This window comes from Triturus cristatus, chromosome 9 (genome assembly GCF_964204655.1).
Source record: "Triturus cristatus chromosome 9, aTriCri1.1, whole genome shotgun sequence".
Classification (NCBI taxonomy): Eukaryota; Metazoa; Chordata; class Amphibia; order Caudata; family Salamandridae; genus Triturus; species Triturus cristatus.
Window position 1 is genome coordinate 383,478,995 of NC_140592.1, and position 16,450 is coordinate 383,495,444.

At 47.3% G+C, this 16,450-nt stretch overlaps 1 protein-coding gene across 1 annotated transcript in view; it reads right to left on the reverse strand.

The window, feature by feature from the left end:
- LOC146798004 (cyclin-dependent kinase-like 1) overlaps positions 1-16,450 on the reverse strand; it is a 327,585-nt gene that overhangs the window by 68,375 nt on the left and 242,760 nt on the right. Inside the window, exons 8-9 of the mRNA XM_085625238.1 lie at positions 10,175-10,231; positions 8,968-9,126 (exon numbers count right to left, since the gene is read on the reverse strand). Of these exons, the coding sequence (XP_085481364.1) occupies positions 8,968-9,126; positions 10,175-10,231 (216 nt within the window). The remainder of the gene's footprint in view (positions 1-8,967; positions 9,127-10,174; positions 10,232-16,450) is intronic.

A 16,450-nucleotide genomic window follows, 5' to 3' on the forward strand; every position in this document is an offset into this window, starting at 1 on the left:
TTGATAACTGGGGTGAACACACTGGTTGTATGACTTGGCTTTTATCAGCCAGTTGTCCAGGTATGGAAAGACATGGATTTGTTGTCTTCTCAAGTGTGCTGCTACTACTTATGAACACTCTGGGTGCTGTGGTCACCCCGAATGGAAGGACTTTGAACTGATAGTGTTGGCCGTCCACTGTGAACCTTAGGTATTTCCTGTGAGCTGGGTGTATGGGAATATGGAAGTAGGTATCCTTGAGATCTAGTGTGGCAAGGAAGTCGCTTTGTTGAAAAAGTGGAAGGACCTGTTGAAGAGTGATCATATGAAAATGATCTGATTGTATGTAGAGATTGAGAGGTCTGAGGTCCAGTATTGGCCTTAGGGTTCCGTCTTTTTGGGGGATTAGGAAATACAGGAAATAAACTCCTGTTCCTTGATATTGTGTGGGGACTGGTTCTATTGCATGTTTTTGAAGCCGCAAGAGAACTTCCTGTTTGAGGAGTGTCAGATGTTCCGTGGACGTGGGACGCTGTTTGGGTGGTATGTTGGGGGGAGTTGCAGTAAGTTCCAGGCAGTAACCATAGTGGATAATTTGTCTTACCCACTTGTCTGTAGTATTGGAATTCCAGACAGGTAGGAACTGTGAGAGTCTCCCTCCAGCCGGAGTGGAATGGTCTGGAGGGAGTGGAGGGAAGTCACTGTTTATTAGTGGGAGAGGTGCGAGTGTTGTTGTTACCTCGGCCTCTTCTTTTGTTGTTGTTTCCTCTGTACCCACCTCTGAATTATCCCTTGTTGGGGGATGTTTGTGTGGGGATCTTGTAGGAGGAGGAAGCAGTGTCAGCGCTGATACCTCTATAGAAGGAGTGTCAAAAGGAACTTTGTGTGGATGGAGACTGTAATGCTCCCATCGATTTAGCAGTCTCCGTGTCCTTTTTCATTTTCTCTAAAGCTGTATCCACAGCTGGGCCAAAAAGTTGTTCTTGATTGAATGGCTGATTGAGGATAGTTGCTTGTACCTCCTGTTTAAAGCCAGAAATGCGCCACCAGGCATGTCTCCTTATTAACACACTAGTGTTAATGGATCTAGATGGGGTGTCTGCTGCATCGAGGGCACACTTGATAGATGCAGTAGTTATTAATTTGCCCTCTTGAATTAAATCATTGGCCTTGGTCTTATATTGATCAGGCAAATGCTGCAATAGGGTTTCTAGTTGGTCGTAATGAGCCCTATCGTACCTGGCAAGTAATGTTTGTGCATTGGCTATTCTCCAGTGATTGGCTGCTTGGGCTGCAACTCTTTTGCCCAAAGCATCTAATAATTTGGACTCTTTGTCCGGAGGTGGAGCATCCCCGGAGGTCTGACAGTTGGCACGTTTTCTAGCGTTGGTCACTACTAGAGAATCTAAAGGAAGTTGACCCTTGATGTAGGTGGGATCATTGGGAGTGGGTTTATATTGTTTGTCAATTCTGGGATTGGGAATTCTAGCTCTTACAGGGTCTTTGAATATGTCTGGTGCGTGTTTAATGACGCCTTTTAACATCGGTAACGTTTGTACAGTCTTTTGTGACTGTGCAAAGGTGTCTATTAGGAAGTCCTCCTCTGTGGGGTCCGAATGCATTTGAACACCATGGTATTTAGCAGCTCTGTCTATAAGCTGACTAAAACCAATATTGTCATCTGGGGGAGATGGCTTTGTTGGGTATGCATCGGGATCAGGAAGGTCTGGAGGATCTACTGGGTCGTCATATCATCCCAATCGTCCTGTGGGACGTCTGCATCATCATCAGGGTCAGTGTTCCCTCCCCCACCCCCTAAATCATCATCATCCTGTGGTGGTGGTGTATATGGTGGTAGTATGGGAGAGTTTGGAGGAGAGAAAGGCTTAGTAGGAAGAACAGGAGAAGAGGGTCGTAACGGTGAAGTGGCACAGTCTCTTTTCTTTACAGGCACCTCAGGGATGTGTGGGGTGTCAAATTTCCTCTTCTTGTGTGAAACATTGACCACATGTCCTGTTACGGGGTCTACTTCAGTTTTTAGTTTTGGATTGATGGGATCCGGTTGAAAAAGTTCTTCCTCTTCGGTAGTCGCTTTCGGCGCCGATTTTTTCGGGTCCTAGAGGTGCTTAGATTTCTGCTCTGGAGCTTTGGAAGGGTTTTTGGATCCTTCGGCTTCGATGTCGAGATGGAAATCTTTTGGGTTCCGAATGTTTTGGTTTCGGATCCGAGGCCTTTTCTTTCGGCGTCGAGCTGCTCGGTGCCGATGGCTTTTTGGGAACTGCGGGAGTAGGATGCGCTCCTGGTTTCGGTGCCGATGGTGTCTGTGGGGCACTGATTTGCGGCTTGGTCGGTCTCCAGCCGCCTGAAGGCTTTCCCTTTATCTTTGGAGCCGGGCCCGGGGGCAGGGCTTCTGAAGCTTTCTTTCGGTCGCGACTGGGGCCTGCAGGCGAAGTCTTGACCGGAGCCTTCTTTTTTTCAGGTGGGATTGGGGTAGGGGCAGTTGTACTCACTCGTTGACCTGGAGTAATGTGGTCATCTGAGACGGAGTCGTCTGCCTCAGAAACGATTTCCAGATCCTCCGAATCTTCCTCCGGGACATCGGGGCCTTCGTTGAAGATGTCCTCCGGAGCTGCTCATTGCGCCATAACGTGTCGTCGGTCCCGACGATCACAGATAGTCTTTTTCGATTGAAAGGAGGAGCAGTCCTAGCAATTATTCTCCTCGTGCTCAGGCGAGAGACAGAGGTTGCAGACCTTGTGATGGTCGCTGTGTGTAAATTTAGCTCTTTACCACAAGAAGCCGCTCCTAGTGTGATAACCCAAAACGAGTTACAGGAACGTCGTAAGTGTGGGCATCTCACAAAAAGTTGCGGACTGGTCTCACACACCACCTGGTGTCATGCTTCATCATTGACCAGTCCTCGCCCTCTAAAACCTTCGTTTGATAGAGGGCGGGCATACACTTGACGACAAGGATGCACTTTCTAAATGGTTAAGTGGGGGCCCGTGAGATTGTGAGTGAGGTTAAAAATCGTTATAGTGGTCAAAAGTGATTTTAATGTGATTGACAACTATATGATATTAAAAATTATGTGTGACGGTGTATAGGGTTTTAATGTCCCCTAACCGTCCTATGTGTGGTCAACATGTTTCTGCCATAATGGCCCTATCGGGTCCGCGGCATTCATCAGGACCAAGGTATAGGTGAGGGCACCGTTCTTACCAGGTGTCGGTAAGATACTACCACTGCGTGAGTGTAGCATAGGCCACACTTCACTTCCTATGGTGCTTCCAAAGGTGAAGCCTATGAAACAAGGTAAAAAACAGAATTTATTTAGAACTTGTTGATGCGAACGTACCTGTAAACGAAAAAGAGAAAGAAAGAGAATACAATGCATGCATTGAACTCTAAGAGTGAATAAAGTGTTTGTGACTCTGTGACACTCTATTTGTGTGCACTTTTTGTGAGCAATTGTAGCCTGGGAGCAGTGTGTACTGCTACCAAACTTACCCTAATCGGTCGGACAACTTGTCCCAAGGGGGGAAGAGGGACTGTGGAAATCCACCGTTAAGTTACTTCTGTAGGAAGAAAAGCACATAGCCTAGTTCTTAATCAATGCTTCAAGAAAAATGCTTCAAGAAAAATCGACACACAGACAGAATGGTGGTCTATCATTGCAAGCGAATCCCCAACCGAGTTGAAAGGGACACTGAAAGTAGCCAGCATGTATAATGCAAGGTAATCAATACTACACACGCATGCTGCTTAGTCATTCACATCATCCACACTCTTACTGTAACACGTAGCAGAATATGCCTGTGTCCTACGCGTCCGCTCGAGCCTCCCGAATACGAAGACTGGAGAGAGCGGGCGCCGTCTTATATATGCGGTTTAATTATATTAATTGAGCCGGGACCTGAAAACAGGTGATGGGTTCCCGGTGTCTGTGGGACACAGAGCCTGTAGTCAAGATGGCGGAGTACGCGTGGGAGAGAAACGAGGAAGCTCATTTGTGAAGAGCCTGGGGGTGTGAGTGTGTCGTCCTATGGGATGCGGGGGATCGAAAAAGGCGCCGTTCATAGTGCGCGCTGTAGCCTGTCTGGTTGTGTGCGAGAGATAGACGCAGTGTCATTGGGGATGACGTTGGCTTGGTGAAGAGCCTGGGGGTGTGAATATATCGTCCAATAAGGAACGAGGGATCGGAAAGGGCGCCGTTGATAGGGCGTACTACAGCCTGACTTATGAAGTGCACGGGATAGGGACAGATTCGTTGGAAATGAGGCTGGCTCGGCGAGGGATAGCGTAACCTTGTGTTAATTAAAACAAAGATACATGAGGTATAAGAAAATTGCGTCATATTTTGACATACCCACGCCATAAATGTGATCTTAATAACTTGGTAGCCCTTATATCAAGTACCGCTTGAAAAAACGAGTGCATTCATAAGTGCCCCGATTCCCATAAAAAGGGGCCCGTTCTTTCTCAGCATGCGGTAGAGCTATGCATAATGGCTGTTGATTGTTGGATCGCTTGTGTATTAAATCATAGATTGTTTAGAGAGTGTTAATGTTAAAAAGAAAGGAAATTGAGGGAGGGAAACATTGTGTATAGTAGTTCTACTGTCAGAATTATATCTCCTTTCGTCAATTAGTTAACTGCAGCCATGGAATGTCATCATTGAGACCTTTCTCATGAGAGCGTAGGCGGTACACCCAACGTTGTTCCCTCACATGGAGAGCCTTTGTGAGATCAAATTTCGTTTTCTTCATGACCTCCAGGATAGTCCACTGTAGGTCTGTGTCTGTATGGTTTTTCTCAGTAAAGTGTCGGGTTAACTTGGTGTTCGTTTTTTTGCACCTGATTGTGCTGCGGTGCTCATTGATACGAATTCTCACTTTCCTTGTAGTCATCCCCACGTATTGAAGTTGGCAAGGACATGTTAGTAGATATATCACATTATCCGTGTTACAGTTGCTGAACGATTTTAGTTGCCACGGTCTGTTTGTTCCAATGTCCACTGATTTAGTGTTCTTTGTAAGATTACACGATTGGCATCCGCCGCAAGAAAAATGGCCAACCACGGGTGGTTGATCCCAGAGTCTGAGTTGGTCTGTGTTCTCATTTGTGGTCATCTGGGCATGTACTAGTTCATCTCTGAGATTTTTATTCCGATTGTATGCGAACAGTGGTGGTTCCCAATGTTTTCCAGCGCTGTTAAGTATGTGCCATCTTTTTTGAATAATTTTCTGAACTGAGTTTGAGTTTGAGATTGGGGTGAAAGTGAAAGTGAAAGTGGTGACGCAGACCGGTCTGTTGGTTTTCTCTTTTTCCACGTTTTCCAGAAGTGCCTCCCTTGGGTTGTTTCTGGCTCTTTTGTTAGCCTTCTTCACCAGTTTCCTCGGATAATGGCGTTCAACCAGTTTTTTCTCGAGTTGTTCTGCCTGCTCAGTATAAGTCTTTTTCTCGGAACAGTTTCTCCTGATACGGAGGAACTGACCAACTGGTAAGTTCTGTTTTAGGGCTTTAGGATGATAGCTCTCATACAGGAGTAGGCTATTTTTGTCGGTGGGTTTGTTATGAACCTTAGTTGTGATCCCCTCACTTGTGAGTGTTATATCCAAGCTATAGCATAGCTCTACCGCATGCTGAGAAAGAACGGGCCCCTTTTTATGGGAATCGGGGCACTTATGAATGCACTCGTTTTTTCAAGCGGTACTTGATATAAGGGCTACCAAGTTATTAAGATCACATTTATGGCGTGGGTATGTCAAAATATGACGCAATTTTCTTATACCTCATGTATCTTTGTTTTAATTAACACAAGGTTACGCTATCCCTCGCCGAGCCAGCCTCATTTCCAACGAATCTGTCCCTATCCCGTGCACTTCATAAGTCAGGCTGTAGTACGCCCTATCAACGGCGCCCTTTCCGATCCCTCGTTCCTTATTGGACGATATATTCACACCCCCAGGCTCTTCACCAAGCCAACGTCATCCCCAATGACACTGCGTCTATCTCTCGCACACAACCAGACAGGCTACAGCGCGCACTATGAACGGCGCCTTTTTCGATCCCCCGCATCCCATAGGACGACACACTCACACCCCCAGGCTCTTCACAAATGAGCTTCCTCGTCTCTCTCCCACGCGTACTCCGCCATCTTGACTACAGGCTCTGTGTCCCACAGACACCGGGAACCCATCACCTGTTTTCAGGTCCCGGCTCAATTAATATAATTAAACCGCATATATAAGACGGCGCCCGCTCTCTCCAGTCTTCGTATTCGGGAGGCTCGAGCGGACGCGTAGGACACAGGCATATTCTGCTACGTGTTACAGTAAGAGTGTGGATGATGTGAATGACTAAGCAGCATGCATGTGTAGTATTGATTACCTTGCATTATACATGCTGGCTACTTTCAGTGTCCCTTTCAACTCGGTTGGGGATTCGCTTGCAATGATAGACCACCATTCTGTCTGTGTGTCGATTTTTCTTGAAGCATTTTTCTTGAAGCATTGATTAAGAACTAGGCTATGTGCTTTTCTTCCTACAGAAGTAACTTAACGGTGGATTTCCACAGTCCCTCTTCCCCCCTTGGGACAAGTTGTCCGACCGATTAGGGTAAGTTTGGTAGCAGTACACACTGCTCCCAGGCTACAATTGCTCACAAAAAGTGCACACAAATAGAGTGTCACAGAGTCACAAACACTTTATTCACTCTTAGAGTTCAATGCATGCATTGTATTCTCTTTCTTTCTCTTTTTCGTTTACAGGTACGTTCGCATCAACAAGTTCTAAATAAATTCTGTTTTTTACCTTGTTTCATAGGCTTCACCTTTGGAAGCACCATAGGAAGTGAAGTGTGGCCTATGCTACACTCACGCAGTGGTAGTATCTTACCGACACCTGGTAAGAACGGAGCCCTCACCTATACCTTGGTCCTGATGAATGCCGCGGACCCGATAGGGCCATTATGGCAGAAACATGTTGACCACACATAGGACGGTTAGGGGACATTAAAACCCTATACACCGTCACACATAATTTTTAATATCATATAGTTGTCAATCACATTAAAATCACTTTTGACCACTATAACGATTTTTAACCTCACTCACAATCTCACGGGCCCCCACTTAACCATTTAGAAAGTGCATCCTTGTCATCAAGTGTATGCCCGCCCTCTATCAAACGAAGGTTTTAGAGGGCGAGGACTGGTCAATGATGAAGCATGACACCAGGTGGTGTGTGAGACCAGTCCGCAACTTTTTGTGAGATGCCCACACTTACGACGTTCCTGTAACTCGTTTTGGGTTATCACACTAGGAGCGGCTTCTTGTGGTAAACAGTTATAGTGGAGGCTGCCAGCTCCTAGAACCCCTGTGCCTCTAGTTCCCTCCTCCACAGATCCAGTGGAGACTTTTTGTGTGTTAACTGTAAATTTAGCTCCACACTGGGGGCATTTTTTGAATGGAGTCCTTTCAATTAGCCGTAGGCCCGAATGGCGTCGATAGGCCCAGCGGCCCGGGTCGACGACCGAAATCGAGTCTTTGAGTAGCGCGTCGAGAAGCACTCGATCGGAAACAATACCGTCAAGTTTGATATGCTGTTTGGATAACACAGTACCGAACCGGAGCGCTGAAGTTACATCCGAACCCGATGACGGAAAAAAACAATCTGAGGAGGGAGTTGATGCCCATGCGCACTATCGTCCATGGGAGGAGTCACCTATCTCGTGACTAAAAAAGACTTCTTCCAAGACAACAACAAGGTGCAAGCATCCGAGCCCAACACCAGATGGTGATCAATGCAGCACATATGGCGAAAGGTATGTCCTGTGCTGCAATTACGTACAGGTTCTCAGTCACTGGCACAAACGCACACGTGTTCATACATCCCAAAGACTGCCCTCTCACTAACACATATGGCAGCCGTATGGCAGTCCTTTCATAGTGACCTTAGTCATAGTATTTTGTTCAAACCATAGTATCTGGCTCTATGGGCATTAGGCTTTAAGTCAGTAAACCTGGGAGTTGGGGGTGTCTGGTAAAAATGCACAAGTTGTTTAGTCTTCAGTAGTTCACAATGATTTTCACTGATCAGAAGTAGCTCTCACTACAGAGAATGCTGGAGACCCCTGTCCTAGACTCAAGACTTATGGCAAGTTGAACCCTGGATGGTCGAATTTCAGATGTGCATGTGAGGGGTCCCTAGTACAGTCTGTGTCTTAGGTGTGTGCTTTTCTGGGACACCCTGAAGAATCGCAAGGCCAAAGATCCAACATGTGTGCCAGGTGTGCCAGCTCCTACCCCTGCCTACTCCTAATAGCCATTGATGTTCCTGGAACTCCTGATTAGAGATGGCCCCAATTGGATCAGGGAATCTGGTACAGGAAAGGAAAATGGAATTCCATGCAAAAAAGGTACTATACAGGGTCTAAATTGCATCCTCCAGTTTGAATCTTCTGCACTGAATAAAACATAGGAATATTTCAGGGATGGGAGGATGCAAACCAGTAGGGAACTTTTGATCTGATCTCCCTCTCGAAAGAAACATGGTGACCAAAGAGACAGTGGGAGTCAGATGAGCACTGGCAACAAAGATAAAGCTGGCCTTTCCACTAACATACCTCATATACGTCTTTAGCCATGGACAATAAAGAAACTCAGTGTACTAATAACATGAAACAATTACAAAGAAAATGACAATTAAAACATCACAGGCAGCATGTATGTACTCTGGTGACAATGTTACAGAGAAAATTGAGAGTGCCTGAGCCACTGCCTACAGAGAGGGAGGCCATGTATTGTTAACCGGCACAAAAATAATTTCTGAAAAAATGCTAAAAGTTTTGAGGATTGGGAAGTACATCTGGAATTCCCATAAGACAAGTTACAATACGTCCAGTCCTATGACAGGTCTGCCTGTGATTCAAGGATACTTGTCATTTAATCCCCCTCAAGTCCATGGACAGATCAATTGCCTTACCCCCTGGTTCTTCTTTCGTTGTGCCTTCTCATGCTTCCGACTGGTCTTCTCATGCTCTTTGAGGTTAAAATCAATGTCCTCCTGGAAGCTGTGGAAGTATGGCTGGCCAAGGAGCTCTTCACAGGTCTGCCTCCCGGAGGGTTCCATGAGAAGGCAGGCCTACAGAACCAAGGAATGAGTACAAAAATGAGTAGAAAATGAGTAGAAAAAATTAGTAGAAAAAAAAGAAGTCCTCATAATAAATGCTCAGCATTTACAAATTAGGGGTACCAACATTTAAGGCAAAGGTTCAACAGCAACAGGGTTATCACAGGCTACAACTACGCTTGCTGAGACCTTTGAAGACCCTTTTAAAGGGCAAAGTGTGAAATGCCCCCATGCTCCACTGGCATCCTAAGCAATTCCTTGGAAGGAACCATAGTAACACCTCCCTGGAGGCCTATGATGTGACTTGAATCACTTTAACGCCCCCCATGCACTTTCCAACAGGGTGCCCCAGGATGGGTGCTAAATGAGTACCATATAGGGGTGGTGCATAATTACACAATATCTCCAGGGCCTATTGGTATAAGTGACTTCATCTGTAAAATGGCTTTGGTGCACAGGCAAAGTCTATTGTAAACTCAAGTTCTAATAACAGGTTACCTGCGGTGACTGTGTGTTGCAACAGCAACTTATTTACACCTATCCTTTGTCCTGATAGCAGGTTTTCCTAGAAGTACCTCCGGTCACAATAGCAAACTCTCCCTAATGAAATCGAATCCCATTTGAAAGTTTCAGATTCTCTGTACTGACATGATAAAGCCAAGTCATTTGAACCTAATTCAGCAACAACAGCAGGTTCCAGGTACTCTGGTCTAAATTCCAGACTCACTGTGACCAACTCGTATTCTGAGTTTGAAACTTACCAGGACCTGAGGTTCAACTATCAGTATTTCAAGGCGTAATTCAGGTCCACCATGTTTAAAGAGTAGGTTCTATGATTTGAGCTCAAATCTGGTATTAGGTACTCCACCGCCAACTATATTTTCCACACCCCTTTGTAGCTTACTATAAGATCTGTTCTCCTCACTCTGCTCAAGACCGTAATCAGATATTCAGTCCTGATGCAATCATGTTTCATAGGCAGAATCACCACTTCAACTTTCCTCCAGACAGACGTTCTATGAAAGGAGACCCAATGCAGTGCATTGTAAAAAAAACTTACCGTCATCAGGTCCAGCTCCTCGGATGAAATATCTGGAAATCTAGCGCAAAGTGGCTCCTAAAACATAATGAATACATTTTGTGATGCTTAAGAGTGCTATGTTATGTGACACTTTTAACAGGTGCATAATTACAGTGACCTCTTAGCACTAGAAATTAAATAATATTTATAAAGCACTACTGTGACCTCGCTGGGAATCCTGGCGCAAGCCTCTAAATCCTATGGGTAAAACTCAAGCACTGTAACACATTAGGCCACATCTTTAAGTCTTTCCCGAAAGTCTTGGCATGCTTTAAGCGAGAGAGGTAAGTTGTTCCAGTATTAAACTGCTCTAACTGAAAAGGCATGACCAGTCAATCAAGCTTTCTTAAACTTTAGAATGGAAATAAGATTTGCGGTTGAGGGTCACAAGACTCTTCAAGGCACATAGGGGCATATTTACAAGCCCCTATCGCCACAGGTAAGCCACTTTCATTGATGTTGCGGAGGGGATAGGGGCCTCGCCTTATTTACAAGGCGGCTTTAAGCCACTTAACGTAGCTCAACGCTGCCTTGTAAATAAGAAATCCTTTCCGCTGTACTCAGCGTGAAAGGGGAGGGCAATGGGTGTTGCGGTGGGTGTTCCACCACAACACCCATTGATTTTGACGCTGCCCCATTTTTACAAGGGCAGCGTAAATAGGAGGCAACAGCAAAATTAAGGCCAGGTAAACATAGTCTTAAACAGGCAAAACGAGGAGAAATGCTTTAGTTCTCCTCGTTTTTGCAGCTTCCATGTGTGCTGCGTTGTGCAGCACACATAGAAACAGCAACAGGCCATTGATTGTTTATGTACAGGGAAGTGACCCTTCCTGCACATAAACAATCTTTAAATGACATTTTGTAATTTCTATGTGTGGTGCACTAAGCAGCACACACAAAAGTTACAAAACACCATTTAAAGATTGTTTATGTGCAGGAAGGCAGACCTTCCTGCACATAAACAATCTTCCCCTCAACGCAGACACCCGTGCACTATGGTGCAAGGGTGCCTGCGTTGGCGCTAGGCTGCTAAATCTTGCACCAGCACAGGGGGAAATGCAGGGCTGCATCATATTGTTGTAAATATGGTGCAGCCCTGTGTTTCAGAAGTGGCAGAGCGTGTTGTTAAGCCAAGGAGGCTAACGCCACGCTCCGCTCATCCACTTTGTTGTACATATGCCCCATAGAATTTAGATTGTCTTTGCAGAAAATGAGGACCAATCTTATGAACTTCCCTAAACATGACGTACATTGCTTTTAAAAGAATTGTTTTAGCCACAGGGAGCCAATGTAACGAAGCAAAGGCCCAAGAAGTAGAGGAAAATCTGGTCAGAGCTAAGGCTAATGTGACCGCAGCTGCCTAGATTCACAGCGAACACTTAAGTAAATAGACAGGAACATCCAAGAATAAGGCATTGCAATAATCAAGACAGCTCAAAATGGCGCCCTGAACAACTAGCGAACGAGTCTTCATCGGGATATACAGCAAGATATTTTTGAAGCTTTCGCATTAAGGCAAAGCGAGTGGATGATAGCTTGTTAACATGTGCGGAAAGGGACAGATCACTATGTAGATGAATCCCCCCCCCCCCCCCCCCCCCCCCCAGTCGGGCGATCCCTGGTGCCGCACTGTCAGACAGAGGCCAGAAATTAGACGGTAAAGATGGCAATGGTTGAATACAACTTAGGCTCCGAGTATGCATGCCATGGTGCCATGTAGGATAATTATCGTACCTGATAAAGTCTGGCACACGAGTTCAGAATTTATCAAATTAGATAATTATCACCTCTTCTGAGTTTTCCTCCAAAATGCGACTTGACATGCACATGTTGGTGCTTACCACACCCAAATCCACTGATAACTAAATTAAAGAGCCATTTTTCTTTTGGTAGATGTCAGCAGGTTTGCCAAGATTTATCCATGGGTTGTAAATTTTATTGCAACTGGTAATTGGCACGCTTGATCAAATCAGCACAACTAATAATTCTGATATGTGTGGTATCACAAAAAGGAGTACTTTATTGGATAGATGTTCAGATTTTTGGTTGCTTCTAAAACACTAGTGGAACATGCTCACAGTTTGTGCTCTAGTGCACCCACGCTGCAACTACATTACAAGAGACCCACCCAAAGGATGCATTGGCAGGCAGGGTTGCTAAATGTCTTCACTTCCTAGGAGGAGCAAATGTACCATGCGTCTACAAGGTCTATTTTTATCACTCTTCTGTGCCTGTGTAGAAGTCACATAGTCTAATGCATTTACTCATTTCAATTTAATGTTGCCACCCATGAAGAGTTGGGGAATGCCCACTTTTTAATGAGTGCCGAGAAAAGACGTCTGCCACAAAATGGTTATTAAAGAAGATGCTGCTTAACTTGTGGGCACTTCTGTAATACAAAATTGCTCAAGAAGAGCAAAAACAGGAATAAAATGCTTTTAACAATATACCCCGGGGGGGCGTGGCTAGCAGCCGCCGAGAATGGCCGCTGCCTTAGTGAGCTCCCGATTCCCCGACTTTTATCCTGCCCTATTCTGTGCCATCCACGGCGGAAAATCAAGTTACGAGTGCTGTGTCTCGTTCCCTGTCCCTGCCCCTCTGGAGGAAATTGGCAATGTCTGCGGACTGAAAGCTGATATTTCATACCCTTTTGAGGTCTCGGCTAGCGATGGCTGCGCTTGCGCAGTCTCGCTCGCGAGAGATAATGACTTGGGAGAAGAGGGGCTTTAACCCGCCCCTCTTCTACCCTGTTCTCCATTGGCTGGCCTAGTAAATGCTGACCAGCCATTGGAGAAGAGGTCCCGTCACTCCAATCATGCCCCGTCCTTTTCGGATCGGGGGGCGTGTTTTTTGCGAAAAGTCTCAGGGAGGAGACAACAGCAAAACACGCCCCCGAATCCGAAAAGGACGCTCCCTTTCTCCGAGGCATTTCTGCTGTGCCTCGGAGAAAGGCGGTGGTGTCTTTCGGTGCCCTCCATTAAATTCGATCATTTATGTAGCTGTTAGATCTGGGGGTCTCTAGTTGGCAGAGGTATTCACCTTAGACCAAATAGGGACCCTTGCTTCTAGTCAGGGTACAGGGACACACACGGTAGATAACCCCTGCTCACCCTCTAGGTAGCTTGGCTCGAGCAGACAGGCTTATCCCCAAGGCAATGTGTAAGGTATTTGCACGTAGACACCACAATGATCCCCCCTCCGCACACCACAAACTTAGACCACACAGGTGAGTTATATCAAAAATAATATATCTTTATCTAGTTTCCGCAGTTGAAATCAAGCATCACAGGTTTACACAACAATTGCTTTCTTAGTTGGTCGGGATCGTCAGACGATAGTCTCTAGTCTCTTGAGTGATTCGATACTCACGGAGAATGAATCACTTTGTAGGCCCTCGATGTTTTAGGGAGCTACGTTGCTCCGGCGGTGTCACTGCGCTCGTTGCATGAGCGCTCCTCGGGCTGTTCGATGCAAGGATTCCACAACTCCCTCGACGAGCCCCCAGTGACGATGTCGACGTCACCGGAGTCAGCCACTCACTGCGCGGCTTCGTAGAGCAGGGAAATACGACTCTCGGTCTGCTTCAGGCCTCCGGGTCGCGGCAAGGCACGTGCCGATGAGCACGTCGATCTTCTTGATGCGGCAACCGGTGTCAGGCCCGGCTCGGTGCGGTACTCTCCAGCAAGACAGAGAGCAGCCAGCCCACCTCACAGGCAGATGTTGAGAAGCTTGGTAGAACAGTCCACGGTCCCTGCGGCACACAGCAGCGCAGGTGGGACACAGCGGAGTCTTGAGTTCTTGGCAACCTTTCTATCCCTGGGTTGCGAAACAGGAGGCCAGCTCTTCTCAGGCCCTTGGAGATTCAGTTGAAGACACAGCACACAGCAAAGTCTTGTTTGGTCAAGTGGATAGGGTCAGCACACAGCAGGACCCCTTCTCCTTAGCTTCAGTTGTACGCCAGAACAGGTCAGCCTTTCGAGCACACAGCACGGCAATCTTCCTTTAGTTCTTCAGCGGTCCGTCTGTCAGCAGAAGTTCCTCTCGATGGTCGAATCTAAAAATCTGTTGTCAGGGGTCTTGTACTTATACCCCTAGAAGTCTTTGAAGTCTTTGTGCAAGTGGGTCCTGAGCCCGGTCTGATCCAGTTCTGGGTGTTGCTGGAGCACTTTGTTTTCCTGGCTCCTACATTCTTTTCAGAGCGAGGGGCAAGGTCGTCAGCCGCCCAGCAGGTGGTGGAGCCAGCAGAGTGGCAGGCAGGCACAGCCCTATTCAATCCCAGGTGCTATCTCCTCCCTCCACTCTCCTTGCGATCGTCGCTATTCAGCAGAGGGCTGACTCAGCCAACCTCCCGGGGGATCCCCAACCCCTGTCACTCTCGAACCAGACAGTCAATCCACAAGCGCGCCCAGGCACACAGAAGGGTCAGACAAGAGAACAGCGACTCTCTAAAAAGTACTGTTCTCCAACTCAGGATTTAAAAACAATCTCTCCTAAAAGATGTGTTATTAAATGCTGAGCTCAGGGATATCAAACACTCATGTCTTATCTTGTTCGTATGAGAAGATAGGCGGATAGCCATTGGCACCCGCCTCCCTCATGTTAGCCTATGGAACAAGATAACCTTGCAGTAGTGAACACACAAAATGGCCGGTGTTCACTACCAGAACATGTTACCTGCACTAGTACATGCTCTACCTTCTCCATACACTGCACCCTGCCCAGGGGGGTACCTTGGGCCTTCCATAGGGATGACTGACGTGTATGAAAAGGGAAGGGTTAGGCCCGGCCAGTGTGGACACTGGCCAGGGGGACATGGCAGTCCGGGGACTGCAGGCAGGCCTGCGGCGGCAGGCCTGAGACACTGTTTTAGGGCTACACAGGTGGGTGGCGTAATCAGCGCTGCAGACCCACTAGTAGCATCTGTCATCACCAGCCCTGGCACACACAGTGCCCTTTACTAGGGACTTCATGGTGATACAGATATGCCAATCAGGTATATCCAATCAATACGATATTTTACACAGGGAGCACTTACACTCTGGCACTGATTAGCAGTGGCAGAGTGTCCAAAGCATCTAAACCAGCAAAACGGAATCCAGCACAGCATCGAAAATCCAGGTAGCAGAGGCAAAAGATAGGGGAAAAACCCACGCCAAGGATGTCAGGTCTAACACGTGTCCCCTCCAGCTGAAAGCGGGGAGAACTACCCACCCTCTTGGGAGTTCTCATCGCTAAGGCGGAAAAACCTGGACAGACCATCAGCATTGGCGTGCTCTGTACCGGGACGGTGTTCCACCGTAAAGTCCATTCCCTGTAGGGAGATGGACCACCTCAACAGTTTTGGATTCTCACCCCTCATCTGCATTAACCATCTGAGGGGCCTGTGGTCGGTCTGAACACGGAAGTGAGTCCCAAACAGGTAGGGCCTCAGCTTCTTCAGGGCCCAGACCACAGCGAATGCTTCCCTTTCAATAGCGCTCCACCTCTGTTCCCTGGGAAGTAGCCTTCTACTAATGAAAGCTACGGGTTGGTCCCCGCCCTCGTCGTCCATCTGTGAGAGTACTGCTCCCACGCCTTGCTCTGAAGCGTCTGTCTGCACTACGAACTCACTCGAAAAGTCAGGCGCCTTAAGCACCGGTGCTGTGCACATTGCAGTTTTCAGGGCATCAAAAGCAGTTTGACAGGCCTCGGTCCAATTCACTTTCCTGGGCTGATTCCTAGAGGTTAGTTCCGTTAAGGGGGCAACAATGGTGCCGTATCCCTTGATGAACCGTCTGTAATACCCGGTGAGTCCTAGAAAGGCTCTCACCTCTGTCTGCGTCTTGGGGGGTTCCCAAGCCAGAATGGTATCGATCTTCGCCTGTAGGGGCGCCACCTGGCCGCTCCCCACCTGGTGTCCCAAATACACCACTGATCCCTGCCCTATCTGGCACTTACTAGCCTTGATAGTGAGGCCTGCCTTCTGCAGCGCCCTCAACACTTCACAGAGGTGTTGCAAGTGTTCCTCCCAAGTGGAGCTGAACACAGCAATGTCATCCAGGTATGCGGCGCTGAATTGCTCCAGCCCGGTCAGTACCCGGTTGACCAGTCTCTGGAAGGTGGCAGGGGCATTTTTCAATCCAAAGGGCATGACTCGAAACTGGAAGTGCCCCTCTGGCGTTGAAAATGCCGACCTCTCCTTTGCCCCGTCAGTTAAGGCAATCTGCCAGTACCCCGAAGTCAAATCGAAGGTGCTGAGGTACCGGGCAGCTCCTA